This window comes from Pecten maximus, chromosome 3 (assembly GCF_902652985.1).
Source record: "Pecten maximus chromosome 3, xPecMax1.1, whole genome shotgun sequence".
Lineage (NCBI taxonomy): Eukaryota > Metazoa > Mollusca > Bivalvia > Pectinida > Pectinidae > Pecten > Pecten maximus.
In genome coordinates, this window is record NC_047017.1 from 40,268,871 (window position 1) to 40,293,300 (window position 24,430).

General features: G+C 38.7%; 1 protein-coding gene across 5 annotated transcripts in view; it reads left to right on the plus strand.

Moving 5' to 3' along the window:
- The first annotated feature begins 499 nt into the window (after nucleotides 1-499).
- LOC117324168 (nucleosome assembly protein 1-like 3) overlaps nucleotides 500-24,430 on the plus strand; it is a 60,554-nt gene continuing 36,623 nt past the window's right edge. For 3 of the 5 annotated variants that reach the window (XR_004531915.1, XR_004531916.1, XM_033879850.1), the window contains exon 1: nucleotides 500-649. Coding sequence is in view for 3 of the 5 variants with exons in the window: in XM_033879850.1 (XP_033735741.1) it covers nucleotides 595-649 (55 nt within the window). In the remaining 2 variants the exon portion in view is untranslated. The remainder of the gene's footprint in view (nucleotides 650-24,430) is intronic. The other 2 variants (XM_033879851.1, XM_033879852.1) reach the window with 2 other exon arrangements.

Genomic DNA, 24,430 nt, shown 5'->3' on the forward strand with positions numbered 1-24,430 from the left:
TGTGTCTTTCCATTCAAGTGATCATCAGTATCGACATCGGAATTCCACGCGAAACCCTGGCACGCTGCTGTGTATATATATACAGGTAATTAGAAAACGTATACGTGATAATAAAAATGATTTGTCGAGAGTTTTGTACTATGATCATAACAAGCTACATGGATTAATAATTAATACATGTTCCTTTTTCCTTGGTTACCCGTCTCGCGCTCGATCAATCGATTGTATAGCCAGCCACTACTGATACGACTCTGCTTTGGGCTACCGCATTCCGAGAGGAGGGGACACAGGGTTGGCGCAGCTGATCAAATTTAATAACACAAAGGGAAAATTATTCTAAATCAATTTATTTTCTCCATAAATTCTGATTTTTAATTGCTTGTCATAACAAAGAACTCTTATCGATATTTGCATCGCATAAAGCATTTTCTTGTTTTGGGATTATACAGCCTTGTCTCCCCGTTTGCCCCTTGAGTTAGAAATCCTGCTAGCTTTCATCATGGACTCGATAAGAATCTAGAAAGGCAGCCCTCGTGATGTCCTCAGTTTGCAATAGCATCCATGTATTGAAGGACGGAATACTTGTCGCTGACCATGGAGACCAATACAGGGCTAGCTGTAGTCGTAGTGTGTGCACTCGCATCCCAAGGTAACCATTGTTTAACATGGATTCCATTGTTGTATTTTGAAATGTTTACTAGTGTTGTTTACATAAGATGATTTAATTCATGTTTGATGAAGAGTTAAGTGTACTATGCATAACCACATTGATAATTATATATCATTGTGGTTTCGGTAAAACATTATTTGATTTTTTTCAGCATTTATATATACAGAAGGACTTCAGTTTATTTCGTTGCTGTTATATGACAAATATTTAAAAGTAAACAGGGATCCAGCTATACTGTTATTTTCTGTCCGCTAAGACTACTTGTACTTTAAAATAAGAAGTTAAACAAATACATTTAACCATAGTGTCTGTTCCCGGATAATAAAGCCATACAGTTGACACGAAGATCGCAATTTGCATAAATATTAAGATCATGATGACTGGTAGCGTTTCTTTATGTGACAAGAATCAAAGTAATATCCTAACTAAAACTTCAATTCTACGATATCTATCATACTATTATAGTGTGGTTGTAAGGCTCGCTCCAAGACGAATGACGATGACTTGATGATATCCGAAATATACCACTGAAGTGATGACATTCTTAAAATATCAATTACGTGATGATATCCGAAATACAATGTATACCAATTACTTGATAATATCCGAAATATACAAATGACAATGTGATATCCGAAATATACCACTAACGTGATGATATCCGAATTTGACCAATGACTTGATTGCGATGACGTGATGATATACGAAATACACAAATAACGTGATACTATCCGAAATATACCACTAACGTGAGGATATCCGAAATTGACCAATGACTTGATTGCGATGACGTGATGATATACGAAATACACAAATAACGTGATGATATCCGAAATATACCAATGACTTTATGATATCCGAAATATACCACTAACTTGATGATATCCGAAATATACCAATGACTTTATGATATCCGAAATATACAAATGACAATGTGATATCCGAAATATACCAATAACTTGATTGCGATGACGTGATGATATACGAAATACACCAGTGACGTGATATTATCCGAAATATACCAATAACTTGATTGCGATGACGTGATGACATATCTGGAATATGCAAATGGCTTGATAATATTCGAAATATACAAATGACTTGATAATATTCGAAATATACAAATGACAAGATGATATCCGAAATATACGAATGACATAATGATATCGGAAATATACCAATAACTTGATGACGATGACGTGATACTATCCGAAATATACCACTGACTTGATGATATCCGAAATATACCAATAACTTGATGACGATGTCGTGAAAATTTCCAAAATATACCAATGACTTAATGGTAATATCATTCCGCTTACGTAGTATGGCATTTTATGAATAGATACCTTTTTCAGGAAACAATGTACATGTATATTTCGGTGATACGCTTAAAATAACCAAAAAAACCTACGTAGTACATATCACTGTTCAATTTGATTACGGTAAAAACTGACGATAACAACAACCCCCTGGCGATAATAACTCTATCGCTCTACTATTCGATTTGACAAAGTGGAAGTCGATATTTAGAAGGTTTATCAGGACGCTTGATTAATCAGCGAAACCAGACACCACATAAACCAATGCATTCCTTGTTTTCTCGATGTAATTCAGGGTTTAATATATCAATGTACTCCCTTTCCTTTATGACATCCCGGTTATCTAAATGTTTACACCTTAAGATAACCAACAGTAATAACGGTAAGTATTCAGTCAACACGTCGTTAGTGGCTAAATAAGTTACTATGTTGTTTCAGTTAGGGGTTTCCATGGTAACAAATGCTTGGATATATTGAATTCGTTCTAAGAGGTTAATTAGCCTTTTGAAATGTCTAGATGGCATAGACCAGCCAATTAAAACTCCAGATAATCGATCGAAGACTTTATCATTACCAATGGTACCTCAGTAGGTAGCAGGGACACTTCTATTGTAATGACGTGTACAGTTTTTGTTATTGGTAAAAAAGTAATTTGAATCATTTAAAAACTTTATGATGTGTACTTCGTAGGGATTGTATTCAGCATTATGAAGCCGTTCGATGATGTAGATAATGTTCCAAAATGTAGATTAAAAAAAGAGAATGTGAAGTATCGACAATGCTGATAAAATACCGATAATGTAGATAAAGCACGGAAATGGAAATATAACAATGATAATGTAAATAAATAAAAGATGATGTAGATATTAGAAGTAACGAAAATGTTGATAAAGTAAAGACAATGTAGATAAAACACCGATGTATAGTAGTGATAATGTTGATAAAACACCGATAATGTAGATGTAGTACCGATAATGTAGATACAGTAACGAAAATGTATATATACTATCTATAATGTAGATATAACACCGGTAATATAGATGTACCGATAATGTATATACAGCAATGATAATGTAGTAACGATTATGTACATATACCCTGACAATGTAGATGTAGTAAAGATAATGTACATATACCCTGATAATGTCGATGCATAGCGATAATGTAATTGTTGAAAGGATAATTTAGATGTAGGAACGATAATGTAGACGAAGTAACAATGATTTAGTTGTAGTAACGATAATGTAGTTGTAGTAACGATAATGTAGACGTAGTAACGATAATGTAGACGTAGTAACGATAATGTAGACGTAGTAACAATGATTTAGTTGTAGTAACGATAATGTAGACGTAGTAACGATAATGTAGACGTAGTAACGATAATTTAGATGTAGGAACGATAATGTTGACGAAGTAACAATGATTTAGTTGTAGTAACGATAATGTAGTTGTAGTAACGATAATGTAGACGTAGTAACGATGATTTAGATGTAGTAACGATAATGTAGATGTAGTAACGATAATGTAGACGTAGTAACGATAATGTAGACGTAGTAACGATAATTTAGATGTAGGAACGATAATGTTGACGAAGTAACAATGATTTAGTTGTAGTAACGATAATGTAGTTGTAGTAACGATAATGTAGTTGTAGTAACGATAATTTAGATGTAGTAACGATAATTTAGATGTAGTAACGATAATGTTGACGAAGTAACAACGATTTAGTTGTAGTAACGATAATGAAGATGTAGTAGCGATTATGTAGATGTTGTATCGATAATGTAGATGTAGTAACGATAATTTAGATGTTGTAACGATAATGTTGACGAAGTAACAACGATTTAGTTGTAGTAACGATAATGAAGATGTAGTAGCGATTATGTAGATGTTGTATCGATAATGTAGATGTTGTAACGATAATTTAGATGTAGTAACGATAATGTAGACGAAGTAACAATGATTTAGTTGTAGTAACGATAATGAAGATAAACATCGATAATGTTAATGTAGTAACGATATTTAGGTAGTATCGATAATGTGAATATAGTAAGAATGATGTAAATATAGTAGAATGAAGATATAGTAATTATGATGCATACAAAGTAATGATAACGTAGACAAAGTAACGATAATGTAGATTTAGTACGAAAATAAAGTACATGTAATGAAGGTTAAGATTACCGAGTTGTATTAGCTGTAGTAACAATAATGTAGATGTAAATACAATAATGTGATTATAGAAGTGATAATGTAGATAAAGTAGCGATAAAAAAGTTGTAGTTACGATAATGTAGATAAAGTAAAGGCAATGTAGATGTAGTAGCGATGATGTATACGTAATCGATGCAGTAACGATAATGTAGATGAAATGGCGATAATGTAGATTTAGTAGAGATAATGTAGATGTAATATGAATATGTAATATAGATGATGTAGATGTAGTAACGATAATGTAGGCGCAGTAGATGTAGTAGCGATGGTGTAGATGTTGTAAAGATGATGTAGATATAGTAACGATGTTAAAAGTACATATTATGAAGATTAAAGAGTATCGATGATGTAGTTTAAGAGACAATGTAGAAGTATATAAACTGTCAATAAAGTACAGCTAATGTAAATAACACATAGATAAAGTAAGTAAAACTCCTAATATCATGACAGACGATAACAACAGTAATAAAATCATACCTCACCAAAACAACTATTCCGTCAATCTTAACATATATGTCGACACATCAACTTTCGTTGCATGTAACTTTGTAAAACCAGACGTTTAAAGACATAGAATAATCAGCTTTATTGTTAATTTTCTTTAATACAGTATACTAGGACCGAGTTATTTGCAAAGTCATTTTACATAATGTTACAAGGTACAGGGGCAGGAGTGGTCAATTAATGTCGTAATTAAAACCAATGGCATTATTTCTTAATTGACAAAGATCGATATTTTTCCTAGGGCCTCACTTCATTAATGAACTGAAAATATCAATATGGATCTACAGATATATGTATTTGTAATCATGTAAAGCTTGGAGGAAAAGTACCGATAACCTCTACTGTATAGAAAGTACTGATGTACCGAGAATGTACAGTAAGTAATGACAATGTACATAAGTACTAACAATGTACTTAAGTTCCGAGGATATACAGTAAGTACCGTCAATGTACAGTAAGTACCGTCAATGTACAGTAAGTACCGACAATGTACCGTAAGTTCGTCAATGTACAATAAGTACCGTCAATGTACAGTTAGTACCGACAATGTACAGTAAGTACCGACAATGTACAATAAGTACCGACAATGTACCGTAAGTACCGACAATGTACAATAAGTACCGACAATGTACAGTTAGTACCGTCAATGTACAATAAGTACTGACAATGTACAGTAAATACCGACAATGTACATTTAGTTCGTCAATGTACAGTAAGTACCGTCAATGTACAGTAAGTACCGTCAGTGTACAGTAAGTACCGACACTGTACAGTAAGTACCGTCAATGTACAGTAAGTACCGACAATGTACAGTAAGTACCGTCAATGTACAGTAAGTACCGTCAATGTACAGTAAGTACCGACAATGTACAGTAAGTACCGACAATGTACAGTAAGTACCGTCAATGTACAGTAAGTACCGACATGTACTGTAAGTACCGACAATGTACCGTAAGTACCGACAATGTACAGTAAGTAATGACAATGTACAGTAAGTAATGTCAATGTACAGTAAGTACCGACAATGTACAGTAAGTACCGTCAATGTACAGTAAGTACCGTCAATGTACAGTAAGTACCGTCAATGTACAGTAAGTACCGACAATGTACAGTAAGTACCGACAATGTACAGTAAGTACCGTCAATGTACAGTAAGTACCGTCAATGTACAGTAAGTACCGTCAATGTACAGTAAGTACCGACAATGTACAGCAAGTACCGACAATGTACAGTAAGTACCGTCAATGTACAGTAAGTACCGTCAATGTACAGTAAGTACCGTCAATGTACAGTAAGTACCGTCAATGTACAGTAAGTAATGACAATGTACATAAGTACTAACAATGTACTTAAGTTCCGAGGATGAACAGTAAGTACCGACAATGTACAGTTAGTACCGTCAATGTACAATAAGTACCGTCAATGTACAGTAAGTACCGACAATGTACAGTAAGTACCGACAATGAACAGTTAGTACCGACAATGTACAGTAAGTACTGACAATGTACAGTAAGTACCGTCAATGTACAGTAAGTACCGACAATGTACAGTAAGTACCGACAATGTACAGTTAGTACCGTCAATGTACAGTAAGTACCGACAATGTACAGTAAGTACCGTCGATGTACAGTTAGTACCGTCAATGTACAATAAGTACCGTTAATGTACAGTAAGTACCGTCAATGTACAGTAAGTACCGACAATGTACAGTAAGTACCGACAATGTACAGTAAGTACTGACAATGTACAGTAAGTACCGACAATGTACCTTTAGTTCGTCAATGTACAATTAAGTACCGTCAATGTACAGTAAGTACCGTCAATGTACAGTAAGTACCGTCGATGTACAGTAAGTACCGACAATGTACAGTAAGTACCGACAATGTACAGTAAGTACCGTCAATGTACAGTAAGTAATGACAATGTACAGTAAGTAATGACAATGTACAGTAAGTACCGACAATGTACCGTAAATACCGATAATGTACAGTAAGTACCGATTATGTACAGTAAGTACCGTCAATGTACAGTAAGTACCGACAATGTACAGCAAGTACCGACGATGTACAGTAAGTACCGTCAATGTACAGTAAGTACCGACGATGTACAGTAAGTACCGACGATGTACAGTAAGTACCGATAATGTACAGTAAGTACCGACGATGTACAATAAGTACCGACAATGTACAGTAAGTACCGTCAATGTACAGTAAGTACCGACGATGTACAATAAGTACCGTCAATGTACCGTAAGTACCGACAATGTACAGTAAGTACCGACAATGTACAGTAAGTACCGACAATGTACAGTAAGTACCGTCAATGTACAGTAAGTACCGTCAATGTACAGTAAGTACCGACAATGTACAGTAAGTACCGTCAATGTACAGTAAGTACCGTCAATGTACAGTAAGTACCGACAATGTACCGTAAGTACCGACAATGTACAGTAAGTACCGACAATGTACAGTAAGTACCGTCAATGTACAGTAAGTACCGTCAATGTACAGTAAGTTCGTCAATGTACAATAAGTACCGACAATGTACAGTAAGTACCGTCGATGTACCGTAAGTTAGTACCGTCAATGTACAGTAAGTACCGTTAATGTACAGTAAGTACCGTCAATGTACAGTAAGTACCGACACTGTACAGTAAGTACCGTTAATGTACAGAAAGTACTGACAATGTACAGTAAATACCGACAATGTACATTTAGTTCGTCAATGTACAGTAAGTACCGTCAATGTACAGTAAGTACCGACAATGTACAGTAAGTACCGACAATGTACAATAGTGTACTCCACAGGGACTTGACACAATGGATAATTATAAACCTGTAACGACGGACTGCGGAGAGTCCCTGTGTTCAATAATAATAATACTCATATAACCACTGTATAACAACATTTTATTGAATGTCGGTAAAGAGAGTGAGCGGAAAATAACATGATCCGTAACAAATTAATTACTGGTGAATTACCCGACAGATCGAGTCACATTGATGGCCACGTGTTCTACTTCAGACAAGTCGTAACGTTAGACAATGAAAACATCCATTCCATAATTTTACATACATGTATGTCTACATTTCTTTACATTTATAGGGATACAATATACATCTTACAAAGTACAACAGATTTACCTGACTGCAATGTCAGTCTGGGAATGAAGTGTAACTTCTTGAGTTGGATTGTCACGTGATTGACATGCACTCACAGGGATTATTGGGTCCATTAATTTGCAGTGTTTTTAGGGTGGAGACGGGGGCATTGTGTGTGAGGCTTTCTACTTCACTCTACCACTACAGAACGGAGCTGGGAACTCCAGGGGCGGTAACGGCTATAGGAAAATGAAAATCGTGTCAATAATTCAGCCATAAAGCTAACCAGTACCACGGATAATATTTTAATTTGGATTTCACTTAGTACTAAAATTCTATAAAAGACAAAGACGGTACCAATTCCTGTGATGTAATCCGTGTATACGAATGCTGGATGTTAATATTTCACAGAGATCCGTTTCCCGCCGATGTATAAAGTTAACGTCAACAAGATTAAAAAATCTGAACAAGATGTATTTTAGTATATTTATCTCAAATGTATAATATAGCTGGCTAAAATCTAAACAAGATGTATTTTAGTATATTTGTCTCAAATGTATGGATATAGCTGGCTAAAATCTAGTAATGAAATCGACAACAGCTTTTAGATGTGACTGTGTTTAAATGTCATTACTCACCAATAACAGCTGTGGTCATGGACGACCTCCCCTGTGTGAGATGCATGCGTGTGATGTTTGTGTGTGTTTTTGGAGGCTGCGGCATATTCGTGTTTGTCTTCTAGAGGTCGCAGTACTTCAGCTAGCTAAAGGTCTCTGGCTTTTTTTTTTTTTTTTTGTTCTGATGCCAACCGACGGCCGTCATAAGTTTCTCGCCGTTTAATCCTCTAACATTGTTGGAGTAGTGATCGCGGACCTGAAGTCGACTTTATAGTGGTACCTCACTAAGTATACCGCCGAACATCCGGAAGGACACCCCACCCGATCGCATCTAACTGATAACGGGCAAATCAGTCGTCCTACTCTCAAAATGCTGCGCGTTAAAGGGATTATATGGTCAAAAACACTTTGAGAAAATGATATTAAACGTTATATTTTCTATGAGTATGTTATAAAACTAACACTTTCTGTTAATTACAAAAATTTAAAGTCACTGCAACCATTTATGATAGATATCTCAAAAATAAAGAATGTAAACATTGCGGTCTCGATCTAATTCATAAATTAGCGCTCGTAACCTGAAACAGCGCATGCGTATAATTTGAGGAAGAAGCAACATGGCGGACGTAAATACCCCCACTAATTTAGCGCCATCGATAAACAAAGTTGATTATCGCACGACAAAGCCACAACAAAACGAATTACTAAGTTTGGTTGTTAAAACTGATATATTATAACACTAAAGAATAATTCACTGCAAACAAACATTAACAGAAAGACGCAAAAGTAAGTGTCATGCCTTAGACGTGTGTTTGTTTACACTTGCCTCGTGATCCATCTTTTTTTTGCGACGAAAGTTAATGACTTCGTCACGTGACGGACCATGTGACCTATTCGGCTTTCCTTGTAATAAACCGAGCGTGCCCTTGTTTATAAATAAGCTATGTTCCAACCCCGAAAATATGTGTAAAAACAACAAAGTTGACGGTGTAGGCGCGTGTATCGCTTAATTATTGATATATCTTATTATTCATCGGCAGAATTCTACAACTTCTGAGGTTGAAATCTAAGGTAATAGTCCCTTTAACGAAAGTAGCAATGAGTCGGCCAGAGACCCACTCGATTTGCACTCTTCTCCTTCTAGAATATAACTTCCGGTCACTCGATTTGCAGCTCTTCTGCTTCTGCCATGGAAGATCTTCCCCCTCTTCCGTCTCGAAGCTGGAAGATTTATCTTCCAGGATGGCTGCGACCATGTTTAAGTGTGCGACATGCGGAGTGACGAGTTTCACTAGAGAAGGATTTATGGAACATACATGCACAGCTTTGTGTTACAGTGTTTGAGAAAAACTAATTTGTTTTGGGTTATGTTCTTCCGGTTTACTCGATTTACATATAACGGAATGAAGAATGCTTCTCTTCCGAGAAGGGTGCAAATGGAGTTGGCTTCGGGGGACAGGACCAAATGCCTTCCTTACAGGGGCGAACGTTCAACTAAATAGGTAAGGCAGTGCCAAGGGAGACATTAGGGAAAAGTTGTTCAGAAAGAAGAGAAAATACATTATCCCAAAGTCGCTTTATATAATCATGCATTGGGGGCAGCAGGTAGCATTCTTATGCCCTACCTCCAGGGCATTCAAAAAGAGAACTGCCAATCATCGGACGACATCCGTGCTTGATAAAAAAACGTTTTGGCTGTATCGCGGACATTGATCTACAAAATATTATTCAAACAAATTCATAGAAAACATAGAGCACCGAACATCGCCAAGGAGACGTAGGTAAAGATATTCCGGAATTATCTGGCGAAAAAATGATCATGGCGTTAGGTTTTAGGAACTAATTGATACGGAATACATTTTTGTACTTGTGGATGTTTTAGTCCGGATACGGAATACTTGTTGATGCTTTAGTCCATTCAGTGAAGCTAATGGATGTTATACGTACTGTACGTTATTAAGTTCAACAGTTATAAATTAAAAAAGGTTCAGTTTAATGTCTAGCATTGTTATTGGTTTATTGGATACGTAAATGTTCAAATAAATACGAATATTGTTGATTTCTTCTTCAGACATGAACTTCTATCATGTACGTTCGTGGTTTAGATTTACATAGCGGAAAGTGGTGGTATGGTTTCAGATAACAAAACCGTTATTGACTTTGTTTAGGTTAATACAAGGAATTGCTAACCTGATAAAGGAAATATTCCCCGAGGCCGGACCTAAACAAAGTCAGGGAAATCAGAAATTTAGAAGATACATTTGTACTTTAAGTACACCCAAACCAAGTCCTTTCTGGCAGTTTATGGACGTAGATTCTCGGTGTTGGCGTAACATGCATGCAGTGCTATGGACCGGTCGGTAGTAAACAGGGACATAGCTATAGTATATGGCCTTGTTTTGTCGAGGAGAACTAGTCTACATTTAATTACAGAAAATTCCGAGTAGCATCGACTTATCGGAATGGAAATAAACATTGAAGAGTGATAGTCTACCTAGATAGGGATACGTTATAAAAAACTTATCGAGGATCACAGTCTCATAAACTCAGAAATGAATCAAGCATACAGAACATTCATCACGTTGTTTTCCGATTGTTCCCAAGTAAATACATTGTTACATAATGGAACAAAATAAGCGAAATGTCCCCAGTAAGAAATATTTTAATACACTTCTTGTGTTCTGGAGTCAGAGATAGCTATACTGAAGGGGAAATACAATTTCACTCAAATACTCTAGGCAGGAGTTAACACTGATGGAGAGGATAATCCTCCAATTAGTTTAGTGTCTATATTACTACTCCATCATGTCTATGAATATCACCGCTAATTAGTGGATAACAAAGCAGGGCATCCGACCAAGGCTTCTATCGAGTGGATAGCGACAAGGAGCACGCACCAACCAGTCATCCAAGGTCGATACCACACCGCTGTAATCTCTGCGAACCCTGATTCGGATTGGTTGTATATTATACAGACTTTGGTTTGATATATTAAACTTACTTTCTGAAATATTGATGTTCTATAACCAATATACATCGAGTTCTTTTTTGACATGTTTTTGACAAAACGTGTTGCCATTACTGGGTTAACACGAACGGTGCGTTACTTCCTGTTGACGGTATATTATCTCATTTCTGTGTACGTTACGAACGAGCATACATTCCATGTATCACAAGTTGAAGCATTTGTATTCTTGACCAGTTCTAGACCCCGCGCTGTTTAAGGCGATCGGAACAATTCTCGTGTCTCATACCGGATGTGGCTGATCCACGGAATCGGCTATCACATAAGTCTACCACCATGTGGGTCCCAACAAATACAATCCCAGAACCAGATTATTTTAGAGTTCTAGCATGAACGACACCACACGCGCACTAGTGAAAACACGTCGTCAGAGCTCGTCTATACATCTCCCTTTGGGCGTTTCAGCCATAACTCCATTGGCCACGCATTACCACGTCGTCACAGAGGTCAGACTAATGCGAGGCGATTATCAAAGTATAATGGCCGCCAGCGTTTTGATTACTTTCTTGTGATCAATTTGTTTTGTCATTATTGGCTAATTTGTGTGTCATTTGGCTAGAATAATGAGGCATTCGTGTGTGTGGGCAAGTGCACGTTCTGACCCAACCCTAGTACTGGACTGGTGTTATACTCCGATTTCCGTTTGTACTACCTATATTGACACCGATTTATGTCGATGTTGATATGTTGAATTACGTCATAACTGAAATATTAGCTACTTCACTCATGATTAATTTTCAAATGAAGATATTTTAACCCACCATCATGATGTCCAATTCCGTATGTTGGGCCTGAATGACAATTTGACTTATGCGGTCAGGACACTTGCTAAGCTTGCTTGAGTATTGTTTCCAATATATCAGTTGTTTTTACGGTCTGGACCCTTAATTGATTGAACATTGGCTCTATTTTGACATCATGTCTCGTGCGATCTTGACCCTTGAGTGAGCGTTGGTTCCAATCTGTCGCAATGTCATCTTTGGTCTGTGTGGATGTGTATAGTAATGTATGGTAGTGTGTGACAGTATGGTAGTGTGTGTCTGTATGGTAGTGTGGCTGTATGGTAGTGTGTGACTATGGTAGTGTGTGACTGTATGGTAGTGTGTGACTGTACGGTAGTGTATGACTGTATGGTAGTGTGTGGCTGTATGGTAGTGTGTGAGGGTATGGTAGTGTGTGACTGTATGGTAGTGTGTGACTGTATGGTAGTGTGGCTGTATGGTGGTGTGTGACTGTATGGTAGTGTGTTACTGTACGGTAGTGTATGACTGTATGGTAGTGTGTGGCTGTATGGTAGTGTGTGACTGTATGGTAGTGTGTGACTGTATGGTAGTGTGGCTGTATGGTAGTGTGTGACTGTATGGTAGTGTGTGACTGTATGGTAGTGTGTGGCTGTATGGTAGTGTGTGGCTGTATGGTAGTGTGTGGATGTATGGTAGTGTATGACTGTGGTAGTGTGTTACTGTATGGTAGTGTATGACTGTATGGTAGTGTGTGGCTGTATGGTAGGGGTAGACTGTATGGTAGTTTGTGACTGTATGGTAGTGTGTGACTATGGTAGTGTGTGACTGTATGGTATCGTGTGACTGTATGGTAGTGTGTGGCTGTATGGATGTGTTTTTCCGATGTAGTTTGTTAATGGTTTGATGCCAGTCGTACATGAATGATGAATGTTTGTAGAAATACAATGTGTATCTTACTTCAAGGGTCTTAAATGAAGTGTACATACATTAAAATCAGTAGTTATGTAACGTCAATGTTTATCTAGTAAACATTACCAGCAACGTTTTTGCTCTTCCAGTTTGTTCACCGTCGGTAAATAATGTATCGCCTAATGTACCTGGTAACCATGGCTGCGCAGCTCCCAAATGCTCACGCTCCATGGTGTTGTTCACACGCTATAGTTGTGAAAACAGACCTTGTCTTCTGGTCCAGTGAGGTGTGACAATGTTTACCTGAACACACATGTGTGGTATAACATTTTGAAGATGGAACTGGAGGTGAACAATGATGATTAGAAGGAAGATATTTGGTTCGTAAGAATAAAATATTTGACAAGATGTTTTCTTTATAATACGATTGGTTCATTTGCCCATGAATTGTAGTTAACACAGTTTGACAACATCCTTTTGACTGATACCGTAGAAAATTACCAAAACTGTTCACTCGGCACTGAGTGGTTCTCGTGACCAATGTTTGATGTACTGGTTACCTGAGTATATCTGGGTCGATATCCATCGTCTGAGCACGTTATTATTGACATTAGCCACAGGTACACCTGGCTTCCAGTGATCGAGACAGGCATCGAACATGCGACACTCTCAGGCAATATAGAAAATTCGTATCGGTGTATTAAATAAGGCTGATAATTAGGCCATAGAATCATAGACTAGTATCGACAAACTGTACTAGGGTTAAAGGCACTGTGAGGTGGCATTAATTGTTTGCTGGACGATTGGCGAGTGGTCATTGACAAGGATCTAGTTGACCAGGAAACCCACGACATATAATATCAGCCATATCATCCCGATTAAAGCTCGTCTTGGTGGAAGACAAGTATTCGCTGTTACCTGATCGACCTGACCAACGAAGATGGCCATTAAAGATATCAATAATACTAGTATTTCTATACAGTGCTTTATAAATAGATATGTACCTCATTGCAAGTCCATAACTTATATCAAACGTTATTCTCTTTTACAGTCTGTGAACTGTCAAACTGATGTGGCAATGGTCATGTGTCGTGGGATATATTACCAGTCACGTGACAGTCAATTTAGTCTTGGTATTTCTAAGAGATGGACGCTGTATAAGCAGCATGCATGGTTCTCAATTTGTTTGTTTAGGCACGCGCTTCTGAATGAAATGGAATTCCGTGATCTACTTGGCAGGTGTTTGTCGAACATACTTATAGCATGCAAGTACAGTGAACGAGAACCTCGGACAGACCGAGAACTTGATTGAGCTATTGTTCAGTTAGCATAATTATGTTTCGTACTGACGCTAATCCACAATACGGATTAAAAATGGCGTCTGACATCATATTGTCTGTCGCGCACCTGCTTGCTATTGTTTTTCATGCTGGTGCAATATGGAGATCATTATAAAATATCTCACAACAAAGGGTTGGACGTTAGCGCAAAACAATAACATGTCTCAATATAGAACCTGACCTGTCAAATTCCATTGGAAATGAAGTCCCCAGAACTTATTTGGATTAGGAAGTTCCGCTGTGGATTCGACACAATAGAATGATTCGACTAGCATCAACACAATAGCATGATTCTCGTCCCATATATAAAAGTTTGGGTGGGAGTAACAGCCGTGACGAGCAATAACGGCTTACAATTTAATAATACCTGACATCGGATGTAACAGTGACATCCAGTCAGCCATTGTTCCCGTTATGGAGAAGTGTTGGCTGTGATCAGACTCGCTCTCCATTACCATTATAAACCCTTTTATATTCAATTACCCTTACCACGCATCTCTGGCGAGTAGGCAGTTCCTGACCTACATATGGTGGGGAACAGAACACATTCTGAGGACAAAGCATGACGTCCTCTTATTTTGTTATAGTGATGGTCATGTATTTAGCCAATGTCGATGGTCATTTGACGGACGACTATAAAGTACACAGGCTATCACAGCATGGTGCACGTAATCAAATGATGTCAAGGCTTGGGGTTGGTAGGCCATAATTTGATTTTGAGTTACTGACTAAAATTATCACACTTTTCCAAGGTCTACTATAATGCTATCGATTCCTGCCTTTATTTTCTCTCTCAAAAAAAAAAAAAAAATGCTAAAGGGAAAACGTTTATATTATAGGTTATAGGAGATGTCAACCTTCAGGTCTGTGTTAAGAAGTTGTCAGTGTTTTAATCTGTTTTTCTGCCTTACATCCAAGATAAGACACATGACGACAAAACACAATTTGGTACCGGTACGACTGTTATAAGACATAAAAGGGTTTAAAAAAGACACATAATGAATAATTTCTGTGAGTATTGATTCGGTAGCAGATACAGTAAAGGCCAAACAGTAAATGTAAAAGTGAATCACACAATTGTTTTATTCTTCTAGAACTGGTCAGAACTTGATCTAACACAGTTGCTTGGTTCTTTTTGAACTGGTCAGCAATGGTAGGGACATCAAACAGTTGCCTGGTTATTCTAGGAATTGTGAGTGATGCTAGGGACATCACTAAACTTCTAGGACTGGTCAGTAATGCTAGGGACATCACTAAACTTCTAGGACTGGTCAGTGATGTCAAATGCGTGGATATCGAGAAGGGAGGTCAGGGAAATCGAGAGGCTCAAACAGTTCTGTGCATAATCTCAATAACCTGATCAGTTTGATAGTTTTGGATTTTTTTCTGAGAAAAGAAACTTTACAAGTTTTGATTTTGAACCTATTTTATTGTGACGAATCGATGTGGTGTGTATGCTATACCCGCGACAACTCCGATACGAATTTTTATCTGAGCACGTAAATTATATATGGCTCAGAGAGACTCCCAAGCCTAACAGAAGAGTTCAATGACAAGTAACATGTAATAGATGTAATGGATGAGGAAGAAGGTTGTACTTCTTTAGAATGTAAGACTACGGGTTACTGGTAAACAGTGTGATACCCGTATACTTTAGACAGCGAACATATCTACAGATGTAGTCTGCAATCGTTACCTCGTCTGTCACCTGAAACAGATCTGCAACCTCGGTCATAGCAAATACAGAATGCATAGTTTGTTACATGAGGGACCTGCTGGTTTATTTTCATTAACGTGCACTTTTTGGATGGTGGTGCCCAAGACGGATAGTGAAGAACGTTCGAGAAAGATTCGGGAGCCAATAGAATAGAGAGCAGTACCAAGCAGACATACCATACATTTGAAACCTTGTTGTGGAAGAGACAATTCCAAGACAGACCAGAACCAACCTTGACTAGTCACTGGTTCTTACTGTGGAAGAGGCTGTCATTCCCAGACTGACCAGTACCAACCTTCACTAGTTCTTACTGTGGAAGAGGCTGTCATTCCCAGACTGACCAGTACCAACCTTCACTAGTTCTTACTGTGGAAGAGGCTGTCATTCCCAGACTGACCAGTACCAACCTTCACTAGTTCTTACTGTGGAAGAGGCTGTCATTCCCAGACTGACCAGTACCAACCTTCACTAGTTCTTACTGTGGAAGAGGCTGTCATTCCCGGACAGACCGGTACCAACCTTCACTAGTTCTTACTGTGGCAGAGGCTGTCATTCCCAGACAGACCGGTACCAACCTTCACTAGTCCCTAGTTCTTACTGTGGAAGAGGCTGTCATTCCCAGACAGACCACTTCCAACCTTCACTAGATCTTACTGTGGAAGAGGCTGTCATTCCCAGACAGACCACTTCCAACCTTCACCAGTTCTTACTGTGGAAGAGGCTGCCATTCTCAGACAGACCGGTACCAACCTTCACTAGTCCCTAGTTCTTACTGTGGAAGAGGCTGTCATTCCCAGACAGACCGGTACCAACCTTCACTAGTTCGTACTGTGGAAGAGACTGTCATTCCTAGACAGACCACTTCCAACCTTCACTAGTTCTTACTGTGGAAGAGGCTGTCATTCCCAGACTGACCAGTACCAACCTTCACTAGATCGTACTGTGGAAGAGGCTGTCATTCCCAGACTGACCAGTACCAACCTTCACTAGATCGTACTGTGGAAGAGGCTGTCATTCCCAGACTGACCGGTACCAACCTTCACTAGTTCGTACTGTGGAAGAGGCTGTCATTCCCAGACTGACCAGTACCAACCTTCACTAGATCGTACTGTGGAAGAGGCTGTCATTCCCAGACTGACCGGTACCAACCTTCACTAGATCGTACTGTGGAAGAGGCTGTCATTCCCAGACTGACCGGTACCAACCTTCACTAGTTCGTACTGTGGAAGAGGCTGTCATTCCCAGACTGACCAGTACCAACCTTCACTAGATCGTACTGTGGAAGAGGCTGTCATTCCCAGACTGACCGGTACCAACCTTCACTAGATCGTACTGTGGAAGAGGCTGTCATTCCCAGACTGACCGGTACCAACCTTCACTAGTTCGTACTGTGGAAGAGGCTGTCATTCCCAGACTGACCGGTACCAACCTTCACTAGTTCGTACTGTGGAAGAGGCTGTCATTCCCAGACTGGCCAGTACAACATTCACTAGTTCGTACTGTGGAAGAGGCTGTCATTCCCAGACTGGCCAGTACAACATTCACTAGTTCGTACTGTGGAAGAGGCTGTCATTCCCAGACTGACCGATACAACATTCACTAGTTTTTACCGTGGATGAGACTGTTATAAGGTCAGGTTCACTGAAAGTTTAGCTGATGTTACCCATAACTGGACATTCATTTATTCATTTTCCTTTTTTTCCCTTTTAATTCTGGATTGATATGTTTCATATATTCGTTCAAATATCAATTTAAACTCTTTTCTGTTGAAGTTTGATACCATTTCCCGTATGTCTTTATATTTTATATCCCTTTGTAAAACTTCCCTTTACATTCATTTCCTGAGATAATATAGAACAGTAAGAGTAGGTATATACAATTTATTCAATTGATTACAATTGCAATTTCATTTAAACAATTTCATTAAATTGTATTTCAATATATAAATGCAGAATCATACGTACAAAGTGTGTTTAGTACTTCCTCAGTTTGAGTAACATCACCTTAGCTACAGCGATTGAATAAGGACGCGAGATACAAATTGATACAAATGTGTGCACTTGGTCCCTCAGATAGAACTTGATCGAAGCATGGCAACTCATTTTTCAAAGAGCAGGAAGATCTGCCAGCCTTCACAACGTTGTACCAAAGGAGAACGGCCAGAGCACTGTCATGTGGACTGTCTCAACTGATGGATGTCAACAACATCATACGGTAGAATTGCTGTCGAGAATGCGGTGATCGTTTCATACAGAAAACAGTACACGGTATGCAGCACTTCGAGTTCATTGTATCTTGCTGATCAACTGCGGCACGTCTTTTCCTTTTTGTAGCAGTATACATGAAGTCATGTCCTCTGCTGAAGTCCGTACACTGTTGACTACACTCGAGACTTACCTTCTTCTGTAGCAATTCCGGAACATATCTACCTTTTACCTACTCCTGTTTCCCAACCGGCTAACGATAAAAATAATCTTAACCAAGTGGGTTTCAATGCTTCGTCTATTGGAATAGCGAAATTAACATTCCATTAACGAATTGTAAGTGGATTTCCTGCCGTCCACCAAACACGTGGTAATAGTTCGATGATCGTCATTAAGTATGACAAAGGATTTTGTCTGGATTGTAGTTGAGAGATTGAATGCTGGACAGAGAGGGTAGAAGTATACTTTATAGCATTTGACGGATAACATGTTAACGATACGCCATTCAATGAAGCTTGAACAATGTCCTTGGAAACCACGGAGAAGCATTGAACGGAGTAAAAGGGTGGTCACTACAGTAGGGGCGTTTCCGGTTCCGTTATACAAACTTGGGGTAAAATAACGGTCATTGGCGCAGGGTCAGTTCCGGCTCCGTCATATCAACCAACCTATTATAATTGATTTATGACGTATGTACTGCTGTTTGGAGGAAGAGAAAATGGATCACTAGGAAAAAAGTACTTCAGTTCGAAAACATGACAGCTTACTATGTCAACAATGCGTAGGAGTTCAGCAAATACAAGGGTTCCTTGATCCCGGCGCCATACCACAGAACTTCTACCGATGTATCAACTGTGTCGCGGCCATGTTTGTCAAGTGTCGGGGAATGTTTGTACACTATCAAGATGACGGCTACTTAGCTGTATACGACCAATAAAGTTCGATCTCGCTGTTAATGAATTATACCTTGCGTTGTAATTAATTTCTCAAAACATCAAGGATAACTAAGTGCAGCCTGCTACAGAACTGTTAACTAATGGATAAGATGTGACAGAAAATTGACTGAGTCCGGGTCCGAATTAGACTCGGTAAACTAGTATGTTGTTCCAGGATAATTAATTTTGTTATAATCAAACACGTGTAATAGCGTAGCCTGTAGGTCGTACACACACGGGTTTGAGGCGTTTATACTTAGATCTACGTGTAAGTGAAATTTACACGTGCAGGGAATTGTTATTGTCATTACTAGCCTACACATGCACACGCGTTTCTGTTGAAAGGGAACTTGGTTGATGTTTGCTGTTTAATGTCAACACATTAAGTTCATTTAAGGAGGATAGCTCTTTGATTGCATCCGACTTAAAAGGGCATTTTTAGAGCGATGTCTCAATGAAATTTCGGGTTACGATTACATTGGAATGGCAACTCTTCCTGTCATGTTTTCCAACAACGGAAGGCAATTCCGAAAATCAATTAGTTGGTACCATTATACCAGTATAATAACGACGGATATTCCTCATGCAGCGAGAACCTCTGAGCCTTATCTACACACTGCGGAGGCCACGTATTTTAAAGACCGGGAACTCGCTAGTTCAAAACCCAGTGTGAACTTAGGATATAGAAATTGTGTATCATAACTCTTAACCTATAACCCATCGTGGACAGGATATAGAATGTGTGTGTCATAACTTCAACCTATAAAACTTCGTAGACAGGATATAGAATTTGTGTGTCATAACTCCCACCTATAAAACTACGTAGACAGGATATAGAATTTGTGGGTCATAACTCCCACCTATAAATCTACGTAGACAGGATATAGAATTTGTGTGTCATTACTCCCACCTATAACCCATAGTGGACAGGATATAGAAATTGTGTATCATAACTCCCACCTATAACCCATCGTGGACAGGATATAGAATTTGTGGGTTATAACTCCCACCTATAACCCATCGTGGACAGGATATAGAATTTATGAGTACTCCTACCTTCCTACACAACATTAGATTGTTTACACCAGCCATACAGTGTTTATATCACCAGGTGTACAGAGAATCTGCTAATTAGTGAAATCATCACACCGTAATTCTGTGACGAGTACAAGGCCACCTGGAGAGAGTGGTCGTGATTTAGCGGATTATATCTATATTTGGTAAACATGACAGAATCTGATTTCACGTCTCAAATGAATCCAGATTTGGAACATCTGTCAAATCATCGGGTTAAAATGCAGTATTACGATGACCATTTTAGTACAACGCTGAGCACGATACACAAACCTAGATACTTTGTGACGTTGTGAGATACTTTGTGGCGTTGTAAGATACTTTGTGACGTTGTGGGATACTTTGTGACGGTGTAAGATACTTTGTGACGTTGTGAGGTACTTTGTGACGTTGTGAGATACTTTGTGACGTTGTGAGATACTTTGTGACGTTGTGAGGTACTTTGTGACGTTTTGAGATACTTCGTGACGTTGTGAGATACTTTGTGACGTTGTGAGATACTTCGTGACGTTGTGAGATACTTTGTGACGTTGTGAGGTACTTTGTGACGTTGTGAGATACTTTGTGACGTTGTGAGATACTTTGTGAAGTTGTGAGATACTTTGTGACGTTGTGAGATACTTCGTGACGTTGTGAGATACTTCGTGACGTTGTGAGATACTTTGTGACGTTGTGAGATACTTCGTGACGTTGTGAGATACTTTGTAACGTTGTGAGATACTTTGTGATGTTGTGAGATACTTCGTGACGTTGTGAGAGACTTTGTGATGTTGTGAGGTACTTTGTGACGTTGTGAGATACTTTGTGGCGTTGTAAGATACTTTGTAACGTTGTGGAATACTTTGTGACGTTGTAAGATACTTTGTGACGTTGTGAGGTACTTTGTGACGATGTGAGATACTTTGTGACGTTGTGATATACTTTGTGACGTTGTGAGATACTTTGTGAAGTTGTGAGATACTTTGTGACGTTGTGAGATACTTCGTGACGTTGTGAGATACTTCGTGACATTGTGAGATACTTTGTGACGTTTTGAGATACTTTGTGACGTTGTTGTTTGTCCTATCTGTTGTATGCTCGGTAAACATTCACTAGATTTTTTAACTTTAACCAATCATTGTCAACATACACCGAAATAAACGAAAAACTCCCACAGGAAATCATATAAGAAAATCAAGTTCTAGTTTTCTTCTGTGGCAGACTTGTCCACTGAACTTTGTCGTGCAATCACGAACATTGAACCTGACTATATCAGACAGTCAATTGGCGATTTCAGACCAGGGTTAATTTTGGTCCTGCATATGCCTCCATGTAACGGTCATCATATCGACGTACGACGCGTGTCATGACAATAATTGAAGCAGACAAAGATTGGTGTTGTATCTCAGCATGGAATATTAATCGGTTCCACGCGACTTTATTATCAAGGGTAGTCGGTTGTCGCCTGTCACGTTGCGCCGTTTGACATGTTACCACGTATGGTCATCGATTCAATAACGTGATTCCTTCTGATTGGCACGCTCTCACATTAATTTACATAAAGGTCTTACGTGATTGGTCGTTTTGTTTTTCACCCCTTAATTGGATGACGGCAATTGGTTTGCTAATACACTGACCCCTTTATATTGCCACGTGGCATTCAAACCAATTATATTGCATCCAAAGCCAAAGTATTAAGGTGCGTTAAGTAATTAGTCGTTTTGAGCTGGCAATTAGGATGAAGATGTTTTTTGTTCTGGCATATATTTGAATAAAAAAAATGGAAAGCTTTTAGTGTAGTCCCTACAGGTGCCTCTCACTTTGTGCTTGCACGTGTTTTCCACCTCCCTCTGTCCCTACATGTGCCTCTCACTTTGTGCTTGCACGTGTTTTCCACCTCCCTCTGTCCCTACATGTGCCTCTCACTTTGTCCTTGCACGTGTTTTCCACCTCCCTCTGTCCCTACATGTGCCTCTCACTTTGTCCTCCAATGTCCCTCTCTGTCCTCCCTACAATTCATTCAAGAATGAAGTCACCACTCTTAAGCAAAGTTCCTCATGTTTAATATTAAAGGATTTCACGATGCCTATCTATACCTCAATTAAGTTAAGACGACTGTGTTCACACTTAAATGTTTACCATAAGTAAAGCATGCACAAAACCATCGCATGTTGTTAAAAGGTTTCTAGCAAAGACCATCTCGATATATTCGCTGACGTAGTTTTTCAAAGTGTCTCTTTTGTTCATATGAACTGCGAATCAATATTAATTCAAAGGAGCAAATGTCAATTATTGTTTCAGGTTAATATAAAGTTTAAATGGCGTTTAACAATTAAAAACCTGTCTGTGGTATAAAGTATACAAATGTTGTCTTCGTACTTGTCAGTAAGGAAGTGTAGAATATTCCCCGTTATGGGATTACCTGAGATCTTTGAAAAGAAGGTTAAGCCACACTCGATATTGATATCAGCTGCTCGGGAAAAAAAGATAATACCGACATCATAACAACATGGGGCAAAATATGATCACACGATATAGATTAACTTGGAGATCCATGAAGAAGTGTAAGGATAATAAGACCAGGTATTTCGGAATGTTAAGCGTCTTCACCAATGCTATCCGCCATACAAATCCAGAACAATTGCAGGTCCACATTCTCAAAATGAATGAGAACTATGACGGCGACAATGGAACCACTATGCATTTCAACAATCATCGACACATCTTACTTCGTATCGCACAAGGAAATATATATTTCCAAATGATGTCGGCCATAAATATGGTCTTCATCAACCAGCATCTCTGTAAAACCTTGTGTTGTTATTTATTCAGTCAGCAGTTGACATCTGACCCGGCAAACGTGATAATGGGACAATGATAACACCTAGGTAGGGGAGACAGGGAAATGGAAAATTAACAATTGGGATTAAGGTGGAGAGTCTGGCCATGTTTAAAACTGTATTTTACGTATGATATTGAATATTAAATGCTGTAAACCAAGTCTTTGATCACATTGTGTAAAATCTTAACAAACTGAATTTACAACGGTGTGAACTTGACAAGCACAGGAGGAACCAAGGAAGTGAATGAGACTCGTTCTATTTTAGTCAATATCATTGTTTAGATTTTAATTACCTCCCTTTCTAGTGATATATAATGTGCTGACACTCAACCTTGATTTAGATAAAACATTTTTTTATGTCTTCTGGTTCCCTAAGTTCCAATATTAGGGATAGTGACAAGGCGGAACACAGCAGTATCGGATAGCATGATGAGATTTCCTGTGTGATGATCCAATAAAAAACACTAAATTCCAACGTGAGCTTAGTTGTATTGAAATATCAATTGGGAAGCTATGTTTCTTAATACTGAGCTTGACATTGGAGGAAAACAGGTTCTGTGATGACGCAAATATCGAGTAGGATTTTGTAGCGTATAATGGGAAAGCTCGACACACATATTACGCTGGTACTGTGATAGAGAGCTGCACAATCCGACAACTTGAAAGGCAAATCTGTCGTGACGTCGAATGCTACAGCAACCTGCTTATAAAACATCAATTTGCTTGATAGGATTAAAATCCAATTCCAACGCATATCTTGGTTATTACTGTGCTTCCCTGATTTGTGATCTCATCTTCATGTGTTGGAGAGAAAGCCAAACAAGCAAATAAACAACCTGGTCAAAGGCAGAATTTCATTTTTAAAATCAGGTTTATGACATCAACTTTTACCTTTGATTTTGATTGATTGCTATATATAACATTCAAGGTTAGGTGTCATGCCGCGGTGGCCGAGTGGTTAAGGTGTCCCGACACTTTATCACTAGCCCTCCACCTCTGGGTTGCGAGTTCGAAACCTATGTGGGGCAGTTGCCAGGTACTGACCGTAGGCCGGTGGTTTTTCTCCGGGTACTCCGTCTTTCCTCCACCTCCAAACCTGGTACGTCCTTAAATGACCCTGGCTGTTAATAGGACGTTAAACAAACAAACCAAACGCAGATACCTGGGAAAGGAACGAGCATACGAGAAATTGTTAAGAGACAGATTAATTTGTATGGCACAGTAATCTGCTCTC